General features: G+C 36.2%; 1 protein-coding gene across 2 annotated transcripts in view; it reads left to right on the top strand.

The window, feature by feature from the left end:
• LOC126972410 (senecionine N-oxygenase-like) overlaps positions 1–24,075 on the top strand; it is a 57,168-nt gene that overhangs the window by 15,631 nt on the left and 17,462 nt on the right. For both annotated transcript variants that reach the window (XM_050819127.1, XM_050819126.1), the window contains exons 2-5: positions 4,101–4,312; positions 14,386–14,524; positions 18,599–18,770; positions 19,397–19,669. In XM_050819127.1, the coding sequence (XP_050675084.1) occupies positions 4,296–4,312; positions 14,386–14,524; positions 18,599–18,770; positions 19,397–19,669 (601 nt within the window). In that variant the 5' untranslated portion in view covers positions 4,101–4,295. The remainder of the gene's footprint in view (positions 1–4,100; positions 4,313–14,385; positions 14,525–18,598; positions 18,771–19,396; positions 19,670–24,075) is intronic.

Genomic DNA, 24,075 nt, shown 5'->3' with positions numbered 1-24,075 from the left:
AAGCAGCCGCTACGATGGTTTAAAATTATGATTTATTTATGGGATAATGTCAAAAGTGGACGTTCGGTGAATCAGCGAGTAGCTTCTGAGTTGAACACCTTGACTGTATTGCGTGTGGCTCACCTCACCTGCAAATACTGTGCCAATAGGGCAAAATACATTTAAATACTAATTAATGCTATTTTCTGTCTAAGACTTCATCTGCGACTTCATCATCACATTATATTAAGTGAGTTAAGTTTTTATATGATTTACAAGATGGGCTGGGACTTTCTTATCAGTTCTTCTCCCCATGTCATAGGCTCTACGAAAACGTCTTACAATTTCTCGGGTTAATATACTTATAGCCTAGTTAATATATGATACTACCAAATAATGTAGCTTTCTCATGGTAACCAAATTTTCAGTTCAGGAGATCCAGAGATTTCCCCATACAACCTCACAAACATTAACTTAATAATATTAGTATAGTAAGTATGTAAAATAACGGGTGCTTTAGATTTTTGTAATTATTTAATTATTGTTGTTTTTTATTCTCATCAAATTTGAAAAGAGCAACAATATACTTATGGCACTTGGACTAAACTGCACTCCATGAAGTAATCCCCATTAAAATCCGTTCTTTAGTTTAGGAGTCCATCGCGGACAAACAACGTGTCACGTAATTTATATATATTAAGATAATATTAATATATAGATAGATCAAAATACTGCATAAAGCTATCCGACTCAAACTCAAGCTCAAAAGTTATTAAGTAATGAATGTTAAAGTTATATTATATTTTTATAATATATCGTTATATTGTACCATTTAGAACCACTTCGGGAAAGTTAAACTTAATAGAGGTTGCGAGAAACTTAAAAATAACCACTGTTTTAAATCAATATTTACAGCTTTATTATTTAACAAATTATTTTAAACTCAATCTATGCAAAGTGCTGCAAAATACTGGTAAGTGTTAAAATAAAAAAAATACCTAAAAAAAATCAAGAGTGGATGTATCATTTCACACATACTGTACATAAATATCAAAGATAAATATCAATTTGAAGGTTTTATAAACATTTGATTATAGAATATTGCAACAAAAGCAGGGTTCTCGGTGACTAATGGACCAGCTACCACAAGAATATAATCATAGTTTAGGGAAGGAGATATTGAGCGAGCATGACGAAGCCTGAAACGAGAACAAAACCAAATAACAAGGAATATCATATAATGTAATACTTATGACTACCGTCTACTTTTACATTTTGATGAACTCAGAAACCTTAAAAGCCCTTAGGATAATTTATACTTCAGCTTTCTTATCTTTATCTTAAATAATCCTTTACAAACTTTTCGATTGTTTTCTGGAAGCTTATTATAAAAGATTTTTTAACAAAAAAACAACCGCCTTCACAAACACTAATCCAAAACAATAGATATAATGTGCACTTAAAAGTATAAAAATAATTGCGTATTTTTATACAATCTAATTAATTAATCTAATTCTAGTTACGATTATTGTAATTTTTGGAATCGGTGTCCTTCCGCCGCGACCCGCTCTCGCCTCTCGCCTCCTCACGACTCAAGCACATCTCACCTATTACTATGTATGAAGTAACAAACCCATCATGGATGACACCGACTCCGAAAAAAATCCGAACATAAAAACCGGACGTTTGCGCTAGTCTCACGGAATTCCGAATCGGAAATCCTGATCTGGAAACCTAATCCGGTTTCCGAACGTTTGCGCCTAGTCTAATGCGCAACACATCATATTCGACCAAAATACGATTAATTGGTCAGGCGACGCAGACTGACCAACTCAGACAGGGACACACCGGCCGCTCATACGAAATAAAAGAATAGTGATTACATAAAAAAAACAATAAAACAAGTTGTTTGATTCCAGTCAGATAATATTCATAAGTGGGTGTTGCCTTGTGTCACCTGTGTCTGTTATTTAAGTGAGCCGGGCCCGGGGGCCGGGGGCGTCTCTTACATAATACAAGGCTTTGAATTAATTAATGTTACTTACTAATTAGCATTGACTAGATGAAATTAACATGTCACTTTCTGATTCATATTAAGTATAAAATGATTGATTACTAATCAATATTAACAAATATACAATATATTAACAACACCAAAAAAGAAGAGAACATTGTCAGTCAGTTTTGCCAGAATCCATACAGCAAAGTCCACCTCCGTCGCAAAAAAACTAACAATTAGTCGTATTACGTCTACTTCTGTCAACCCAACACAGTCCCCATGAAAACTTAATACTGCAAAGGTTACAAACTACGAGATAACCGACTGGTGCGGTTTGTGAGAAAATCAATGCTCCTGGCAGGATTGGCAGCGATCAGACCCACTAAGCAATGTTCGATACTTAGTCATATAATAATATAGGTACACAGCTCTTTATATGTATATAATTTAAGTTCTGCAGTAACGCGCATGTAGCTGTGTAAAAGATGCCGTCGTATTCCATCAGCTTGTTTAAATGTGTTATAATATTTGTTTATTTTTTTTCCGTTTCATTATTATTCGTAATATGAGCTCAGCTTCATTTGAATTACTTACTTAATTGCTGATCGATTTATTCTCAGTAATCTTATGTTTTAATGAGCATTACGAATTCACAATTATTATCGAACGCGCTTATACTCGCATAATAATATTATGTTTGATGGACTGAATAACGTGGACATAATAATGTTTTATCGGATTCAACTATACTTATAGTATATAATAGCTTAAAATATAGTTATAATAGCATGGAATAAGGTTTGAGTGTAACTGGTATGTTAGTTTGACTGGGCTAGTTAGGTAATTGGCCTCTTGATTGGGCCATCGCGCGCAACTATCTCGCCACAGCTGCAGGCGTCTGTTACCGACCAAACCCGAGTTTTTCCCAGGCTGAATTAGTTGAGCCCAACATGTATACCTTCACCTCAGGATAAACTGGTTTGGGCTCGTCTATACTAGTTCTGCCTGCTCTTTAAGCACGTGACGTGGCGTTTCTTCTGCCTCCATACATCTCCTGCATAAAGGACATAAAGAACTGTCGGTCACACTTATAGTAAATAGATGCTTGCTTAAGGGACATTGGTCAGTTCCGATGTGAAATGTTATAATGAATATTAGCGGCGCCGGCATCTATATAGATTTATGTATTAAATTCTAGTGAAATTCTATATCGATGATTTAATTTTTGACTATATCGGCATAACTATTACAATGGATGTCGTCCTAACTTAGAAATAGATTACAGTGTGTTGAAATTACTCAAGTAAATAATAAAATTGATATTGTTAAATATAGATCATCCTACGTGAATACCAATAGTGGCGTACCACAAGGAAGTGTGCTTGGACCTCTGCTATTTCTCCTATACATTAGTGACCTCCCAAATGTGACATTACATTGTAGTATAATATTTGCTGATGACATTTTAATTATTGTTACCTCTAAAAATAGTTCTGTCATTGTTAAATTTGAACATGACTTAAACAAAACAATTAATTTAGTAATAAATTGGATGACATGTAATTACTTTAATATTAATTTATCAAAAAATAACATTATTAGATTTAGAACAAAAAACAAATGTGATCTAGATTTAAGCATTAATTTCAGAGGACACACAATTGAAGAAGTAGAAAGCAGCATATTCTTGGGAATAAGAATTGATTCCTATTTAACTTGGACTAACCATATACACAAGATTTGCAATAAACTTATAAAATTTCGTTAATTAATTTCTAGAACAAGGGTTGCTGCTTGATTTTATTTACTTTCGTATGCTGTCCAAATCATTTGATGGCTTGTTTTAATTGTGAATCAATTTTAAATTGAAGTTCAAATATTTTTATTCAAAATCATTTATTGAACGTCAAAAACTACCATCCATTCTAAAATGTATGTCCTGAGAATAACGGGCGCAACAAACTCAGCGAGCTTCAAAAATTAAAAATTTCGTAAAATTATAATTTAGTGGTGAAATAATATGTTTTATTAAATAGTCCTAGCTTTTTGATTTTAATAACAGCAAACCATTTGATTAGTTTCTATTAACAATTATTATTTAATTGTCTCAATATTGTTCCAGCCCCCCTCGGACCAACATCAACCGTCCTTCACGTGCGTGCTGGGAGCTGGCTACTCCGGGTTGGCGGCTGCTAGATATTTGAAACAGTACGGCCTTAACTTCACAGTGTTTGAGGCAGCCAGTGACGTGGGGGGAACGTGGAGGTTTGATCCTCATGTTGGTTATGATGAATATGGGACTCCGTTAGCCACCAGCATGTACAAATACCTGAGGCAAGTTTTTTTGAGACGATCTCTCCTTTGAAGCTATTTTAGATCGTTTTTTAACTCAAGTCAAAGCTCAACTAAAAATACTGAAGAGCTACTACAATAGCATTTGGATATATGTATATTGGTCATAACTCTATGTCTTGAGTTGCCTTTCGTTGTCGAGGCCATGAGTAGTGCGTAGTGATGTGCTATCCGCAATTGAGTACTTAACTATTCGTTATAAAGTTGAGTATTGTTTACTAATTAATATATCTAAACAGACAGTCACTCAAAAAATCAATACATTGCGGTGGCAGGCCATGCGACTCACCCGTGGTACATAACTTTATCGTTTTAATAGTACCTATATTATTAAATTGTGTATTCATAAGTTAATATTAATATTTATTGTAGGCGATAATAGTATTTTTTCCAACATGCCGGACAAACCTCTGTGGTTTTTGGCCTGTTATATAATAATAAATTGTAATTCTATTTTTCATAATAAATAAATAAAAAAAATATAGAAAAAAGTGCTTTAATAGTGATAATGTGCTTTATTTTTTTATTTAGGATGCAGCACCTTGTATTTTGGATACAAACTGATTTGTTTCGTATATTACGGCCATCGTAAAATTCTCTATTGATTAATATGAGTGGCCGTTGAGTTTCTTGTATATTCTTCTCACGAGCTCTACATTTCCGAACATAAAGTACTAATAAGTATAGTTCTATAAGCCTAGAATGTGTATCAAAATTATTTGAATGTCTTCAGGATGGGCGGGCAATGGGCATACGAGCCATTTTATTTTAGGTGTTCACTTTGAATGACTAGATCGGTTGCAGTTGCAGTCGCTTCATTACGGGACGTGTTCCGAACAGCTGGCTGAAATGTCTGTCAACCACACGCATACGATAGTAGGACTTATAGGATGTTGGGATTCGTCTTTCCAAAGAGTTTAAAGTACCGTCAACATTTGTACTTCTCTATAACTCGTTCCTTAGGTCTTCTCTGGAATATGTGTTCACAGACTGGAGTCGTCAGTATAAGGTACATAAAGATAAAATTGAAAGAATCCATAATCGGTATATAAAACGACTCTCATCTATACTAATATTATAAAGCTGCAGTGTTTGTTTGTTTGTTTGTTTGAACGCGCTAATCTCTGGTACTACTGGTCCGATTTGAATGATTCTTTCAGTGTTGGGTAGTCCATTTATCGAGGAAGGCTATAGGCTATGTTTTTTTTTTCAAAATTAGGGATCCGTAATAAAATTGCTATTTTGTAACACAAGGTGTAAAATCGAAAACCTATTTTTGCGTGCGCTGCAAAAACTATTGACAATAGAACAAAATGATGTACAATATATATATAGGCAATATTTTATTACTTATAAAACTATCGCGTGAATTATACTTTATATTGCAAAACAACGTTTGCCGGGTCAGCTAGTATTATATATTAAACAATTCTAATATCACAGAGTAGGGATGAATACTTACGTATCAACTAATAGTAATGAGTAATGACAAACCCCATATTATGCCACTCTCAGCTGCTGACAGACGTGCTCAAACAGATCAAATCCATTTATTTAAGCTCCTGAACAATGGTGTTGACTCTTCATATCTACTTTCTAAAATATATATACCTAAGGTGACCATGGATTAACCCTTGGCATCATAAACTGGTCTTTATTGCACCAAGCAACACAAAACATGTTAAGTAGGTACTAAGTTGCAAACAAGTTTTTTTTGATATCTCTCTCCATAAATATATAAATTTGCAATTAAGGATATCTTGTCAAGTCTAGTGTATAACTAGGTAGTCGGTTTTGGTAAGTTTTTTGTTTAAGAAGTTGTTACCTACCCATCATTCTTGTTTTCATGCGCGTACTATACTCAATTATTTACTTTAAGTCATGTTATTGTAACTGTTTGTTTTATAATAATTAAATAAATAAATAAATTACAACCATCGCACCAGATATAACAAATTGATACGTGAGGTTCTTCCACACTATGTTTTTCAAGGATACGAGTATATCTTTCACCTACCTACCTCATGTAATGAACATCGTAGTGTGTGGTTCGAGGAGTGTGCAATATGGATGCCATATAATACAAACGTAGTGTAGTTACATTTACTTTATTATTACTTTTTAAATTGCTATCTACCTTAGTGGCTCTGTGTGGAGTAAAACTATTGAAACATATGTAAAAAAAAAATGCAGTTGTAGTAAAATTGATTCCTATTTAAATAACATACAAACACCTCACATTAAAGCACCTAATAAAGCGCATCGTTTTAAAAGTCCTACATTGAAAAACATATTGTGATGTCACAAGGTTTGCTTTATACAAATGAAATAGATTGCATATTATATTTAATTAAGAGAAACTGGATAGCGGTGTTACATAGTTCATAGCGATGGCATTCGTTTTAAATACGTTACGGATCTAACAGAATAATACTTGCAATAGCACAATACAGGAACAATGTTTGTTAGAATGTCAAAGCAAAGTTGTCAATTAATTATTGTTTAACCTTGTGCTTTGTTAAAGATAGATTTATTATAGAACGCAAGTATCAGAATGGTTTCTCGTTTGTTTGTAGTTAACAGACTTATATTACTCTATAGCTGACCCGGCAAACGTTGTTTTGCCATATAAAGTATAATTCACGCGATAGTTTTATAAGTAATAAAATATTGCCTATATATATATTGTACATCATTTTGTTCTATTGTCAATAGTTTTTGCAGCGCACGCAAAAATAGGTTTTCGATTTTACACCTTGTGTTACAAAATAGCAATTTTATTACGGATTAGAAAAAAAAAACATAGCCTATAGCCTTCCTCGATAAATGGACTACCCAACACTGAAAGAATCATTCAAATCGGACCAGTAGTATCAGAGATTAGCGCGTTCAAACAAACAAACAAACACGTCAGCTTTATAATATTAGTATAGATTAGTATTTTTTTCGTTTAACATTAACGGGTAATCAGAGGTATCCCTTGATATAATAGTAGAAGGTCCCACTGCTCAATTCTGCAGGTACTTGTTTTTTTTTTCTATAAAATTAATTATAAATTAATGTTGACATGCAATGTATTAGCGACAGGTTGCCTATTTAAAATGACCGCAATAAAGTTTATTTAATTTTATTTCATCTAATTTGTTGCATAAATTGCATCTACTATATGTTTTTTTTTTAAATAAATTTTACGTCATTTTAAAGAAAATTATGTAAAGAATTGAAAAAAAAAATATTGTTGGCAACTCTTAGCCGCACCGTTAGGTTTGCCATATGTAAACAGGTAGATATATTATTGTTAATTATTTACATTTTCCTTTTTTTATTTCAATACAAAATTTAAGTTTTTTTTACAATAATCCACGGTTATAAGTTAAAAAATGGCCGCAATTCTGATTGCCATAATTTCAATTGAAATTTCAATAAACAATTCTCGGTCCACGAATTGTCACGTAACTACTGTATTGTAAATTTATTAAAAAATCATAAGAATAGTACCAATTTATCGGCAAATTAGATATATTAAAATAAATTAGTGGTAATTGCAACCTATTTTTTATACGCAACCATTTAGAATTAGTTCTATCCATAAAAAAATCAGATACCTGCAGAATGGAGCAGTGGGATCTTAGGCTGTAAGTTGAATCTTATTTTAAATCTAGATTTAATGTCGTACGTCTATCCTACATCTGAGTTTAATCATGGCACTCCTTATTTCGAAATCTATAAACACTGATCTTCACTCAAATGCATAAAAATATGTACTCACAAATATGGATTGAAAAAATGAACTAAGATATCAATATTGGATCGCTAATAATTTCGGCTTAACATAATATAGTGTTGATAACGATCATAGTCATTTACCTATTGAATATTCCTGCTTGTGTTTTAAATAGTTGGTTGTATAACAAAAGAGTTTAATTCGTATTTTTAGAAACAAAATATAATATCTACAAATAATATTTTATTAACACACATTAGAAAAGGGTGGTACATTAGATAGGTAGATAGACAATATGTGATGCCCTGCAAGGGCACACCAATGTTTTATATAATGTAATAAAATAAATTTTAAACAAAATAATATTTACAGTCAGAATACAGATAATACAACTATTATCATTAGTATAACTATTTATATTTATATTATCTTACAATATTATAACTGATTTCCGACACTTACCGACATTCCAGTATAATTCAAAAATTCGAGTTAATTACTTAGTCTGGCCAAAAAAGTATTACAATAAAAATAAAGAAATTATTACATTTGAATTTGGAATCTGTAATTTATATATAATTGTTCATTTACTTTTGTCATTTTGGCGCCAATACATTCTACAGCACCGTCTGTTAACGCTTACTGGTCTATATATATTAGAAATTTGTATGTTCATTAAAAAACATGGTAAACTTTTTAAACCAGCAAAGGACTATTCCATATTAGGATTAAGAGATCCAACTCGCCTTCTGATGCCATACTGTAGAACAGCGCTTCATCAAAATAACGCAAATGTTATGTGTATTAGGGTATTTCACCACCTTCCAAAGAATATTAGAGAGATGCCTAAAACATTAATGCATAAAAAATTAAAATAATGGCTAATAGATAAATGCTTTTATAGTTTAAAAGAATTCTTTAGCCAAAAATAATAGTATTCAAATGTAATTTTTGAGAAGTACCTACAAACTAATGTTTATTTTATATTATCTCATTGAATTAAAGCTATGTAATGTGTATTAAGAACGTATAAGTACAAATTAAATATTATATTCCAATATTGACGATCAAATATTTGTATGCCGATATATTGGCGAATTGTGCTGTACACCAATTAATTGTTAACAACTATGTTACCACGATTCATACAAATTTTTGTGTACCGGGTTATTAATAGGTACAATGAGACCTCCTCTGTTTGTGACAGAAAAAGATCTGGCCATCCACGAAGTGTTCGTACGAAAAAGCAGTAAGGGAAAGAATTCGAAGTAATTCTATCCAAAAGCAAAAGATTTTATCTCGGGAGATGAAGACAGCACCTAGAACCATGTCGCGTAAAAGATGTCTTAGGACTTGCAGTCTATAAGAGACGTACTGGTCATTTCTTAAATGATAATTTAAGAAAAGAATATGGTGGTAAAATTTAAACAACTACTGAAGCGGTACCCAAAGGAAAAACATAGAAAAATTTTGTATACGAATGAGAAAATTATAACAATTGAGAAACATGTGCCCTGTACTTTTCCCGGGGCGTAAAAAGAATAGGGGAGTCCCAGGCCCATGGGTGTCGTAAGAGGCGACTAAGGGCTTTTTAGAAGTGGGAGAGTCACGCTGCCATCTTTTGACGTCAGCACAATCGGGCCAGAGTCGTCCGGGTTAATTACCACACTCGCACAGAATACCGGCGTGAAGTAGCGGCCTAGTGCCGCTATGTTTCGCATAGGTTAGTGTCGAGGACCGGTGGCCATTCACCTCCCCCCCCCCCCCCCCGAATATGACAGCGGTACTAAAAAAGATTTTACCCCAGGAGGGTACCGGCTCTACCAGAGTTGGAGAATCCCTCCCCGGGCACTCTAGCCCGGGCTGCCCTTCGTATTCTGGGGAGGGCACAGAACCGCGCATGACCAAGGACAAACGAGGCAGTATCACCACGGCACCCCGCTCCACACTCAACGTGGACTTTTGCAATATCAGGGGAATTCACTCCAATTTAAACGCCGTCCACCACCACCTTGAGACGGTGCAGCCGGCCTTGTGTTTCCTTACTGAGACGCAGATATCTCGACCTAGCGATACGTCATATTTAACGTACCCCGGGTACAAAATTGAGCACAATTTTTTGCCTCATGCCGGGGTATGTGTGTACGTTAAGGAGGATATCTGCTGTCGCCATCTCGGCAATTTTGAGGGTAGGGACCTGTCCACTCTCTGGCTCCGCGTAGATTTAGAGGACCGCGTCCGCATCTATGCGTGTGTCTACAGGTCCCATAGTGGTAACGCAGAAACCGATCATCTCATGGGCTGCGTTCAAGCGGCAATTGATGACGTCCTTGCACAGATCCCCTCCGCTGAAATCGTAGTCTTGGGTGATTTCAACGGGCACAATGCCGAATGGCTTGGATCACGTACCACAGACTACGCAGGGCGATCTGTGCATAATTTTGCATTGGCGTATGGTATGTCCCAATTCGTTGAGTCGCCAACGCGGCTCCCGGATGTGGATAGCCACATGCCGTCCTTATTGGATCTTCTGCTGACTACACATCCCGATGGTTACCAGGTCTTTGTCGACGCCCCTCTCGGAACGTCCGACCATTGCCTGGTCAGGAGTGTAGTGCCTATCCGACGCCAACGTCGCAGACCACCAGCGACCCGCCGCGTTTGGCACTACAAGTCAGCAGATTGGGATAGGATGCGTTCCTTTTTTGCATCCTACCCTTGGGGCAGGGTTTGTTTCCCTTCGGATGATCCTAGTGCCTGCGCCGTTGCAGTAGCCGATGTGATACTACAGGGTATGGATATTTTTATACCAAACTCTGTAGTACCCATCGGTGGCAGATCACAGCCCTGGTTCGATGCGTCTGTTAAAGCAGCATCTGACTGCAAAAAACAGGCGTATCGAACTTGGGTTGCGGCGCTGGGCACAAAGGATCCGAACTGCACAGTTCTTAAGAGGAAATACAACCGTGCCTCTAGATTTTTTAAGCGGCAAATCGCCCGTGCAAAGTCAAAACAAGTCGTCAAAATCGGCGAGCAGCTTTCCAGTTACCTGACCGGAACACGTAAGTTCTGGTCGTTGTCGAAAGCTGCTCTTGGTAAGTTCAGCCAGCCGTCCATGCCGCCGTTGCACATGAGGAATGACACCCTGGCCCATACGGCAAAAGAGAGAGCCGATCTCTTGTGCACTCTTTTCGCCTCCAACTCGACTCTTGACGACAACGGAAAAACACCGCCGACCATCCCGCGGTGTCAGAGCTCTATGCCTGAAGTACAGTTCAGACAGAAAACTGTTAGGCGAGCTCTGTTTTCGTTGGACGTCAGGAAGTCAGGCGGGCCGGATGGCATTTCTCCAATCGTGCTAAGAACGTGTGCCCCTGAGTTGACGCCGGTGCTAACGCGTTTATTCCTGCACTCTTATTCTAAAGGCGTAGTCCCTGGCTCATGGAAGTCAGCACTTGTCCATCCGATCCAAAAAAAAGGAGACAGTTTGGATCCGGCAAACTACAGGCCTATTGCTATTACCTCCCTGCTCTCCAAAATCATGGAGAGCATAATTAACCGTCAGCGCTTGGTATATTTAGAGGGTCACCAGTTGATCAACGACCGACAATACGGGTTTCGCCATGGTCGGTCGGCAGGTGATCTTCTGGTATACCTAACACATAGATATGCAGCGGCTATTGGAAGCAAGGGGGAAGGCCTGGCAGTTAGCCTGGATATAGCGAAGGCCTTTGATCGTGTATGGCATAAGGCGCTCCTCTCCAAACTTCCATCATTTGGGCTTCCCGAGAGCTTGTGCAAGTGGACCTCCAGCTTCCTCACTGGGCGCAGCATACAGGTCGTTGTTTACGGATATTGCTCGAACCCGAAGCCCGTGAATGCTGGAGTGCCCCAAGGCTGTGTGCTGTCTCCCACGCTGTTTCTTCTGCATATCAATGATATGTTGGATACCTCCAACATTCATTGCTATGCAGACGATAGCACTGGAGATGCCGTATACACTGGCCATGCAGGTCTCTCTCGGGAAATCGTCGACCAATGCCGGGAGAAACTTGTGTCTTCTATCGAGTCCTCTCTTGAGAAGGTCGAGGAATGGGGAAAATTGAACCTTGTCCAATTTAACCCCCAGAAGACTCAAGTTTGCGCGTTTACCACAAAAAAAACCCCATTTGTCGTATCACCGCTCTTCGAGAACACTTCTCTTAAAGCCGGGCCTAGTATCGGAATACTGGGTCTCGAAATCTCGAGCGGTTGCCAATTTCGTGATCATCTCGAAGGCAAAGCCAAATTGGTTTCAAAGAAACTGGGCGTCATTAATAGAGCACGGAAATACTTCAAGCCGGCCCACATACTAGCGCTCTACAAAGCGCAGGTCCAGCCACATATGGAGTATTGCTGTCATCTCTGGTCTGGCGCACCCCAGTATCAGCTCGATCCATTTGACCGCGTGCAACGCACAGCAGCTCGAATTGTTGGGGACCCAGTGCTCTGTGAACGGCTGGATCACTTGGCGTTGCGTAGAGACGTCGCTTCATTGTGTGTCTTCTACCGCATTTATCACGGGGAGTGTTGGGAAGAGCTGTTTAACCTGATTCCTGCCGCCGAATTCCACCTTCGCACGACACGCCACAAGTTAGGATATCATCCTCACCATCTGGATGTGTGACGGTCCTCCACAGTGCGGTTTTCTAGGAGCTTTCTTACACGTACTACAAAGCTGTGGAATGAGCTTCCTTGTGCGGTGTTTCAGGGACGATACGACATGGGTACCTTCAAAAAAAGCGCGTACACCTTCCTTAAAGGCCGGCAACGCTCCTGTGATTCCTCTGGTGTTGCAAGAGATTGTGGGCGGCGGTGATCACTTAACACCAGGTGACCCGTACGCTCGTTTGTCCTCCTATTCCATAAAAAAAAACATTCTAACAATCAGAATGATCGTATTTATGCTCAAAGCTCTAAGGAAGCTTCCCAATTAGACTACAGAGTGCAACGTGGGCACTCTCCGAATTCAGTGGAGGTTTGGTGGGGTAAGTATAAGATATCTGAAGGAGTGACTGAGCCATACTTTTGTAAAAAAAGGTATCTAAACATCGGCACAAGTGTATCAAGATACCATTCTTGAGAAGGTAGTGAAGCCCCTTAACAACACCATGTTCAATAGCCAAGAATGGTCCTTCCAGCAAGACTCATCGCCGGGTCATAAAGCTCGGTCTTGGTTGGAAACGAACGTTTCGGACTTCATCAGAGCTGAAGACTGGCCGTCATCTAGTCCCGATCTTAATCCGCTGGATTATGATTTATGATCAGTTTTAGAGAGTAGGGCTTGCTCTAAACGCCATGATAATTTGGAGTACCTAATACATTCCGTACGATTGTTAGTAAATAATTTTTCCATGGAGAGTGCATGCTTCAATTGATAACGTTTAAAGGACCGGAGACCACTTCGAATAAACTTTTTATATTCTAAATTGTTTTATATTTATGTATTATACTAAAACACTGTAAAGGTATTAAATGTTATTTGCAATAGGAAACTGTTTTTTTCTTAGTAGTAGTAGTAGCTCGTATGTATGTAAGTAATATTTAACTTACCCAATCAGACCTATTCTTATTCATCTAACGTACAAAACTAGCAGCAGTGAAGGCCAATCGATGTCTTCAAACGAAAGTGTTCGAAATTTGAATATAAATTACATAGACAAGCACATAGTACACATTCTTAACTAGGTATGTTATGTGAAAAGTTGTGCAATTTCTGATACCAGCTCAAACTAAACAAATTATTGTGCAATATTTGTATTGATTCAAACTGGTTTCGCATTATGGGTACTAAATCTACATAATATTATTTTAAATGTAAATTATTGTATATTTAATATGTAGTAAATGTAAAATTTTAAATATTATAAACCAATACAGAATTTATTTGGTGAATAATAGCTATTCATAGAAAATGTGTTAATCTATTCATAAAATTAGGTTTAGTAAACTGGTCATTGATAGTTCTCAAAATTATGATTTGTGGATCTTAAGCTGCACATTCACGACCGCTACAACAAGCCAAATGACAAAACTGCAGCGTTCGTACTCCACGTGCCCTGTTACTATTTAAACAAAATTCAAATCCGTTGTTCAATAAATATTTCTCTCTTGTTCTCTCGCATGCTTATTTTGTGTATACCATAGTATGTTGTACGTTAATTCAGATAAAAAACTCTTTCTCTTTCGCACCATATCTTTTATAGCCGAATTCGTTATATCTGGAGCCTGCCTCATGAAAACATTAAAGTAGAATTTGTAACTTTTATAAAGAATTCAATTTTGATTACAGAACAAACACACCACGACAGACTATGGAGTTTAACGGCTTTCCATTTCCAAAAACATCGCCCTCGTATCCAACAGGGCCTTGCTTCTACAAGTATATTTTGGCCTTCACCAAATACTTCAAACTAAGGGATAATATCCAGGTAAGAGAAAAATTTGGAATATAGAATAGTCTTAAATTCTTCGACGCAAATTGGGGTGGGTTTTGATTCTGCCGTTTTGACAGAATATAATGCGTTAACTCGTAAACGGGTGCTACTTGTGGTGCCACCTCTTACACTTAATAAATCATTGTATTTGTTGGATGCTAGTACTAATTATGACAGTAATCACGACTATCATGTTCACGAAGCATCCTTACACAAACAATAAATTCAAGCTGTAAAGGTTGATGCATCCAATATACGATAATTTATATTTATACATTATTTCTGATGATGATGAAATATTTGAACATGATTCATTTATTGGATGCAGCACATTACGAAATAATTAAATTATTTCGAAAGTACATACATAACCAAATAGTTTTGTTTAAAATCATTGTAAAATACTCTTTTTTTAAATTTGTCCGAAAAGAGTGGCCGTTTAGTTTCTTGATTTTTTTTTAAATTTATATAAGGGACGAGACGAGCAGGACGTTCAGCTGATGGTAGTTGATACGCCCTGCCATGCCATTACAATGCAGTGTCGCTCAGGATTCTTGAAAAACCTAGACCAACCATCTAGACTTGACTAGAAAATTGCCCAATATTGTATTATTATTATTAATTAGTATATATTATTTTTATGTTTATTTCAAGAGCTCTCCTTTTTTTAAACATAATATTCTAGATTCAGTAATTTAAAAGAAATATTTAAAGTGACGATTCAAAGGTGCTTAGTTGAAGGCTAATTTAATAATGTTTATTTTAGTTTAAGTATAGTATGGTGTGAAGTAGATTTCTGTGAAAAATTCTAGTGGAATTAACGTTACCCTCAGAAGTGCCAATAGGACGGAAATATAAAGTGATCACTGCCTTTCACGACACAATATAAAAAGAGTAAGTAGGTACTAGGGGGAAAGCGTAGGTGCATTTTTGTACCGACAATCCTCAGCCAGTAACTATTAGTTCAAGTCACTTGTAGTCTGAACTTGTCAATTCAACACAACTCATTCTACTAAGAATTAAAAGTAAATGTTTCTTTTATAAGAGTATTAAAAAAAATATAAATAAAAAAACAACCGACTTCATAAACGCTATTTCAGAACAATAGATATAATATGCACTAAAAAGTATAAAAATAATTGCGTATTTTTAGACAATATAATTAATTTATCTAATTGTAGTAACAATTACTGTTATTTTTGGAATCGGTGTGCTAACGCCGCGACCCGCTCTCGCCTCTCGCCTCCTTACGACTCAAGCACATCTCACCTATAACTATGTATGTAGTTACAAACCTATCTTGGATGACACCGACTTAAGCACGAAATTAGCACCAGCTTTCAAATAAAAAAAGGATTATCAAAATCGGTTCACCCAGTCGAAAGTTTTGAGGTAACAAACATAAAAAAAAGAACAGACCGACGAATTGAGAACCTCCTCTTCCTCTTCCAACCTCTATTTTTTGAAGTCGGTTAAAATAGCATAGTTTGATATAAGGGCTCCTGTTTCCGCAAATAATTCACATAGTTGGGTCAGTATTGGTCAGTTACTCCAACCAGCCCAGCTTCTTCCAGAAGTTCAGAACACTCCTGGGATGTTCGCAGAATTCTCGGAGCGACCTAAGGTTTATGCCCGTTGGACCAACCAACACATCTTGCACATTCCAGGATAACGTGAGTTACCGTTTCGTTTTCACCCAGACAACCTCTGCACTGACGACTGTCTGACCCTTGTGCCGATTGTGAAAAGGTGCTTGTTTAGTGATGTGTGACCAGTTAGAATGGCCACTATGATTCAGATATCGTGTCTGTTTAAGCTGATAGGTCGATGTGTCAGTTTGTACGAGAGAACAGGTATCGGTTCTTACGACTTTCTACAGCTTGAGACGCTTATCCATGGTGAGAACCATGAACGCAGTTGGCTAGCGGTCGCAACATTCATGTAGTCTCTAATCTTTATAACAGCATATGCTGCAGAGCTGAGTCTATTTGCTAGTTGGGCAATAGGTGGACCCCACTGAAGCTTTTTATCTAACGTGAAACATATCAACCTCTGGTCATTTATAAGTACGTTGGTTTGTATCTCCACTGTGTTTAGTGTAATGAACCGTAAACACTTTGTTTTTTACTGTAGAGGTGCAGATTATTCATTTCAAACCAACGCATTATCTTCGAGAGTGCATTATTTACCTCTTCATCAATATCTACACGTCGCTTTACTTTAAAAATAAGTGAAGTATCATCAGCAAACATTACAATCTCATGGCTATCATCTACCACAAACGGTACATCGTTACTAAGAAACAAGAAAGGACCGAGAATAGACCCCTGTGGAACACCTATTCCTACAGGTTTACCCGAAGACCTTTTGCCATTTACATTGACTATCTGAACTCTTTCGCTTAAGTATGATTTTAATAGATTTAGGGCTTTTCACTCCATAATGCTTTAGTTTTAGGAGTAAAGTTTCATGGTGGACGCAGTCAAATGCTGGACAAATCACAAAAAATGCCCAATGCATCCTGTGATTCTTCCCAGGCATCAAAGATGTGCTGATCGCATTAATTGTTGATAAGCCCCTAGTGAAACCGAATTGATTTTCGTTCATTAATTTACAAAAAAGCATTTGTACCTGTTGAAGCAAAAGTTTTTCAAAAATTTTACTTAAAACAATCAGCACTGAAATAGGCCTGAAATTAACAGGGTCAAAAGAATTGCCCGATTTAAACAAAGGTATAGCTTTGCTGTATTTCATGAGGTCAGGGAACACACCCTCATCTATGCATTCTAAAGGCAGTCGCAAGAGTGCAATGCTCCAGCCACATGGGTCACTAAGCCTCGCCTTACAAGTAAAAAATAAATAAAACCACGGGAGTGTTTCCGGCCCTTTAGGAAGGTGTAGGTTTTGAGTTTTTTCACTAGGCCTCTGTTTGCGGCCTATATGTTTAAGCCGTTTTAAGCACTTTTAACAGTACTAGAGTGCTTACAAAAACAAAAATTTGTGACCTAGATATTGATCTTATTTGAAAATACTTTTGATCTAGGATTAAAACCAAAAGCAAAAAGGGTCGCCGTTTGTATGGATAAATGGCCACCAATGAATAATCGTAATATGTAGGTACATGACGAATGCTCCCATGTTTTTACAAGTTGGTTTCAGACCTTTCCATCCCTAAAGTTGACAAAAAAATTAGCGAGAAAGAATATCAATCCGCCATTATTACCCATAGTAATGTTATGAATATTACCCACACAAATCAGACTTCGTTGATATATATGATCATCAATAGTTTCATAATTCATATTATTATATTTGTTCACTGGCAAATAAGACGACTCTTACGCATCGTACAATTTGGATAATTCCTTTTACAAATATTTAAATTTTCTAAACAGCAACCGTATCCTGTTATGGTCTTTGTTAAAGTAATGCAATGCGATGTCTAAAAATGCAATATTGCTTTATGCAGTCACGATTCATTTACGAGCAAAGTTACCTTGTAATAATTTTAAACTAGGTTTATACAACTTGTAAAAATATATGCTTGCACATTAACCATTTATTATACATACATATATATCACAGCACTTGTTGCCATTTTTCAACTAACTTTAGAATAAATATTTAATTTATTTTCTTTAATGACATCCCCTCAAATTTGTTCGTCCATCTATCGCATGTAACTGCATGTGTATTAGACACGGAGTAAGTTGTATCTGAAGTTCTAGTTGAATTTGAATCTTTCAAGTAGATGGTCTAAGGTACCAGATTTAAACTCTATTCCCGGAAGACAGCATAGGTTCGAACCCACCCCTGACAAAGTTTTTAAAAAATACATAAATAGAACTTAAAGAGAACTTGAACAGCCTTGAAATCGAATTTAGAAACAAAAATCGGTTAAAAGCTTGGATTATCTCCTGCACTTCTTGTTGTAAGAAGATAAAATATCTCAAATAAACAGGCCTATGTGTGTGTCTATTTATCAGAAAATCAGCCATAAATAAGATACTTATTCAAAGTTATTAAGTATTGTACTCAATGAATACAAAAATGAATTTTAAATTACAGACAAATAGTTTCGTGCAACTAGTGAAATGGGTAGGTAACCATTGGGAAGTGACGTACACAAAGACAGACGAACGAGAAAACCACACTGTCTCTTGTGATTTCGTGGTGGTTGCTACTGGGCAGTACATGAAGCCTGTTATGCCCAAGGTGCCTGGTCAAAACGTATTTAAAGGTAAGCATTTTTTTGTTTAATAATATGTACTTAGGTCCTCTATTCCCTTGTTCCATTTTGAAGAGAAGGAAACAGATATGCCAGCTTCGCTCCTGTGGACCTGTATTGTGCACACGACGTAACGAAGGACAGGGACGGTCAGCGAAGTAGGGAAGGGCTAATAAATATATACATTATACACGTATTAGACACAATAAGTACACACATAGTCGGAGTAGATGCGATTCAGTGTGTTTCAAAGAATCTGGAAATTCCTGGAAACAATGAAGAAGGGTCTGAGTAGTGAAATTTAAAGGGCTTCAAAGTGGCTCATAAAGACGAGAGGTAATCAATTCACCTCTTCTTTCATAGCCGATGGCCAGTTTTATAGGGCGTTCTATCTTACGTAGGTACAACACAGTCTGTTAGGCCTTCATTTGCCATGATCCTGACCTAAATATCATCATCATCATCCGGAAGACGTCTACTGCTGGACAAACTTCTGCGCTGCCTTCACCCAACGTATTCCAGCGATCTTAACCAGATCGTCGGTCAATCTAGTTAGGGCCCTAACAACACCACCACCCCTGTATAACAATGTAATATTACTCAAGTATTTGTAATTATCGGAAGTAATGACTTTTCAGGTCCAATAATGCACAGCCATGACTATCGAGGACCAGAACCATTTAAAGGCAAAAAGGTGCTCTTAGTAGGCGCAGGGGCATCTGGATTGGATCTTGCAACTCACCTAGTAAACGTGACAGAGAAACTGGTTCACAGCCACCATTTGAAATACAATCAGCCGGATTTCCCCAAGAGCTATAAAAAGAAACCCGATATGAAAGTATTCCTCGAAAATGGCGTTATATTTAATGACGACACTTTCGAAGACGTCGATGTTGTTATTTGCTGTACAGGTATGTTTAAGTATTCATTATATTCTTTTATATACTAATACGTTTAGCTTAATCTTTAGGTTCCTTCATATTGGAAAACACAGAAGTGATATTTTTTTACAAAACGAATAATAGTTCCTTTGCTAGTAAATAAATTAGATTACGTAGAAAAGGTAAGTAATCCCTATTTTGGTGTTTTTAGGTCCACAGTCATCAAGTTGCAGACAATGTTAATAGTTTACTTATTACAATTATACGTTTTAAAATGTATGTTTTTCTTGATAATTTTACATGATTCTATGGCAAACAGGGAACTAATAATGAAACAGATAGTGAATATCAACGTCAGTAAATTGTCATGTCTGTGCACACGTCAAAACAGCTATTGCCATATTTGTTCCGCGAATATTGACTTTACTATTTTAAATTCTTAGGTAGGTACTAATTACTTTATTATATTGTATCTATATAACATCTTATAAAAGACATTAAAGGCATTTATTTTCTCAAAATTGATCCCTTTAGAATTATTTTGATGTCATATCTAATATACTAGATCTATAGGTACTTCAACCGCTTCGGAAACAAATGGCGCTCTGAGATCTATCTGAGAGAAATGCTATTTCATGGATAGAAGGAATAGTCCATCCAGCTATATATGCACGAGTTAGAGACAAAATAACTCTAAACGGACTGTACGAATGCAATCTTATATATTTTATATTTATAGATATTGTGACAGCTGTGAAAACCTCTATTCTTAGCGAATGCATGAACACTAAAACTAGAGACTGACGTAACGCGAGTGTAGGACGTAGCTGTGATGCACACCAAACTAATAAAGCTGGCCTGTTTGTCATACGTTGCCAAACAGCAAGGTGCTCTGTTTGCGTTTTATATTTCTAGCAGTTTTTTACTGAGCACAACGATGCTATTACAAGGATAACGTAGGCGTTTGAATTAGATTTTGTATTTCACATTCACAAAACATTAGAACATTTTTGGTCCTTAGGTACTTAAATAGCTGGCAAAGTTATTAGCAACCTACAGAATATTATAACCCGGCAACTCCTCTCTAAAATACATTTAACGAATAATTTCACGATTCATGTGCTAATTCTGCAATATTTTGCTTCAAATGATAGTTAACGGTTTTCAATATAAATTTTAAACTTAATGACCTGTTATGATATTATGTATTTGAAATCTGAATATTGCCGAATATTAAGTGGGTCGCTAAACTTTTAATGCGTTCGTCGTTCTTGATAATTTTGATCCTTTATATCTTGATCCTTATAAGTAACACACATAAGTAAAACATATATGTTTAAAAATATCAGTTTTACATTCATATTTAAAGTATGCCATCAAAACGAGATCCGCAGCGGGACTACCGCGGTAGAAACAGCTCGTAATATCAATGTTACGTTTGGAGAGGGGACTGCTAATGAACGCACCGGGCAATTTTGGTTTAAACTCTTTGGTTAAAAGAACCAACTACGTGGAAGACCGCCCAAACAGGTGAATAGAAAGAGATGGTGGAAGCCGATCCGAGCCAAACTACCCAGGAATTAGCAGCATGGTTTAACATTACCTTACCTACAATATTGATCATTTGCGTCCAATCAATAAAATAAAAAAATATGGAAAATTGGTGCCTCATGATTTGACTTATCTGCAGAAAGAAACGCGTGTTCTGTTGTTGTGTCGATACAGAAATGAAGGAATATTGGATCGAATTGTTACATGCGATGAAAAGTGGATTTTTTACGATAACCGTAAAAAACAATGGCTGACCGCAGGTCAAACCCCGCAACAGTTTCCTAAAGCAAAGCTTACCAATAAAAAAAGGTTAAAAGGTAATGGTAGTTGTTTGGTGATCTCACCGTAGTGTTATTCACTACAGCTTTCTCCGATCTGGCCAAGCAATAACGGCAGATGTCTGTTGTGCCGAACTCGGAACAATGATACTAAAACAAGCATGAAACAGCCCCAACTCATGAATCGATCTTCACCATTGTTCCTCCATGATAACGCGAGACCTCACACAGCACGAAAAACCGTTTTAACTCTACAGGAACTGCAATTAGAAACCATTCATCAACGTCCATATTCATCATACCTTGCTCCAACGGACTACCATTTTATTCGTCATTTGGACCATTTTCTACGTGATAAAAAGTTTTCTTCTCAGGAGGCAGTACAAAATGTCAAACAGTTTGTCGAATCTAGATCACCACAGTTCTATCGCAAAAGCATTTAAATGACCTTCCTATTAGATGGCAGCAATGTATTGGTAATTATTTTGATTAAATAAATATGTTAAATAAAAAAGTGTGTGTCAGCTCCGACGTACGACTGGAGTTTACTCCTCAGGAACGATTGTCTTTGAACAGGTACTAAACAAAATCAAGCTCAATGGAGTCGGTTACAAACAGACATACATCAGAAGCTAATAAAAGCGTATTAATTAAAAAAGATCGACATCATATTATGTAAGGGTAAATAAACGCATTAATGAAAATTATTAAAGATTATATATATTTTTATTTTATTTACAATTTTTACGACTATTCGGCGAAATATTATGTATAAAATATTTTACATTTAAGTAGATCTTACATGATTACATTGTTATAATTATATTATCGAATCATTAATTACCATAACTGAAACTACAAAAATATTTAATGGAAAATGAATAATAATAAAAAAATTAAAGATATTAAAAAAATAAAATAATAGCTTAAGTTAAAAATTGTCTATTTGGCGTGAATGCCCTAAAAGTGTCTAACTTGTCAAAGAGTAAGAACGTTCTTTGTTTTGTTCCGTTTTTAAAAATATTATTAGCAGTTTAAAGTTCATAAAGCCGTGTGAAACAATAATTTCAGTAATAATTGGGAACGATTATAGTTATTATAGTTTGAATTATGATGTTTTTTTTTCGAAATAGTGTATAAATACTAAAACAAAACTCATTTATTTGAGTGGTATTTTCGTACTACCCTCATATCGATTGTGATACAAGTGTAAATGCAATTTGGTAAGTCGTTTATAAGATACAGATTGCAAAATTCGTAACTTTCCCATTATACAGTGTAGTAGTTCCTGCGCTTGATACAAATTGGTTCGAATCTTACCACCGAACAAATTTTCGAATTTTTTATTTTCTAAAAATGACAAACGAATGTAATAATTGCAAATTGAATGTGCTGGTTACACAAAAAATAATAAAATGCACAATATGTCAAGTAATAAGTAAATCACCTGTGCCCCGGGGGCAGTGGACTTGTACGGTCTGTAAGAGCACGTCAAAAGATCTGTCATCAACATCAGCACTGGGAGGCATAACGACTGATGGTACGCTTACTTCAAATAACGAATTGTTATCGGCTATAAGGAAAGAGGTGCAGGAATTAATTTCTCAAACCATAAGTGTCGAATTGAAAAAAAATATTATTATTGACTAAAATTATTATTGACTATCAGGTGTTTTTGATACAGTAAAAGCAGAGTTAGAAAGCGCAAAGGCGGAAATCTCAACCTTAAAGAAAGAGAATATTGAACTCCGAGATATCATAAATAGTCATACAAACGCACTTAATATCTGGTTCGAGAGGCAAGAGCCACCAATATTGAGGTAAATTGTATTCCAGAGCCTAGAGGCAAGAACTTAGTTAAAATAGTAGAACAAATTGGAAGAGTGATAAATACTACGATACCTGAAGGAAGTGTAGTTAAGTGCACAAGAGTCGCTAAAATTAACAAGGACTCTTTGAGGCATAGATCCGTTATTATTAAGTTTAGCTCATCTTTGCTAAGAGACAAATTTTTGGCTGGTGCAATAAAGTTCAATAAATCTAACAAGGAGGATAAGCTAAATACATCACATTTGGGATTATCTGGAGACAAGAAACCGGTTTATATTTCAAAGCACTTGTCCTCTACCGCTAAAGATTTGTACGCCTCACCGTTTCGTCTGGTCGCGTAACGGTAATATATTCCTACGAAAAACCATATCAAGTGACGTAATATTAGTAAAATCAAAGGATCAATTAGCCACCTTAGTATAAAATTCTCTAATTTTTGTCCGTCTCTGTGTAGATAACTTTTTATTGTGTAATAGTTTTTGTATTTTAAAAAGCATCAAAACTTGTAACTGGAATTGTTTGTTAAAGGTTTAAAAAATTTCTATCAAAATGTTAGAGGAATAAGAACAAAAACTAATGACATATATCTTGCAGTACTGAATTCGGACTTTGATATTATAGTGTTTACTGAAACAGGGCTTAACAGCGGAGTATTGAATAATGAGTTTATTGATGATAGATATAATGTGTTTCGTCGAGATCGTGAATCTAGCGAGTCATGCAAATTGGATGGAGGGGGAGTATTAATTGCTATTTCTAGATTTTCGATATATGCAG

Source organism: Leptidea sinapis, chromosome 26 (genome assembly GCF_905404315.1).
Source record: "Leptidea sinapis chromosome 26, ilLepSina1.1, whole genome shotgun sequence".
Classification (NCBI taxonomy): Eukaryota; Metazoa; Arthropoda; class Insecta; order Lepidoptera; family Pieridae; genus Leptidea; species Leptidea sinapis.
Note: the sequence above shows the minus strand (reverse complement) of the source record. Positions and strands in the feature narration are given on the sequence as shown.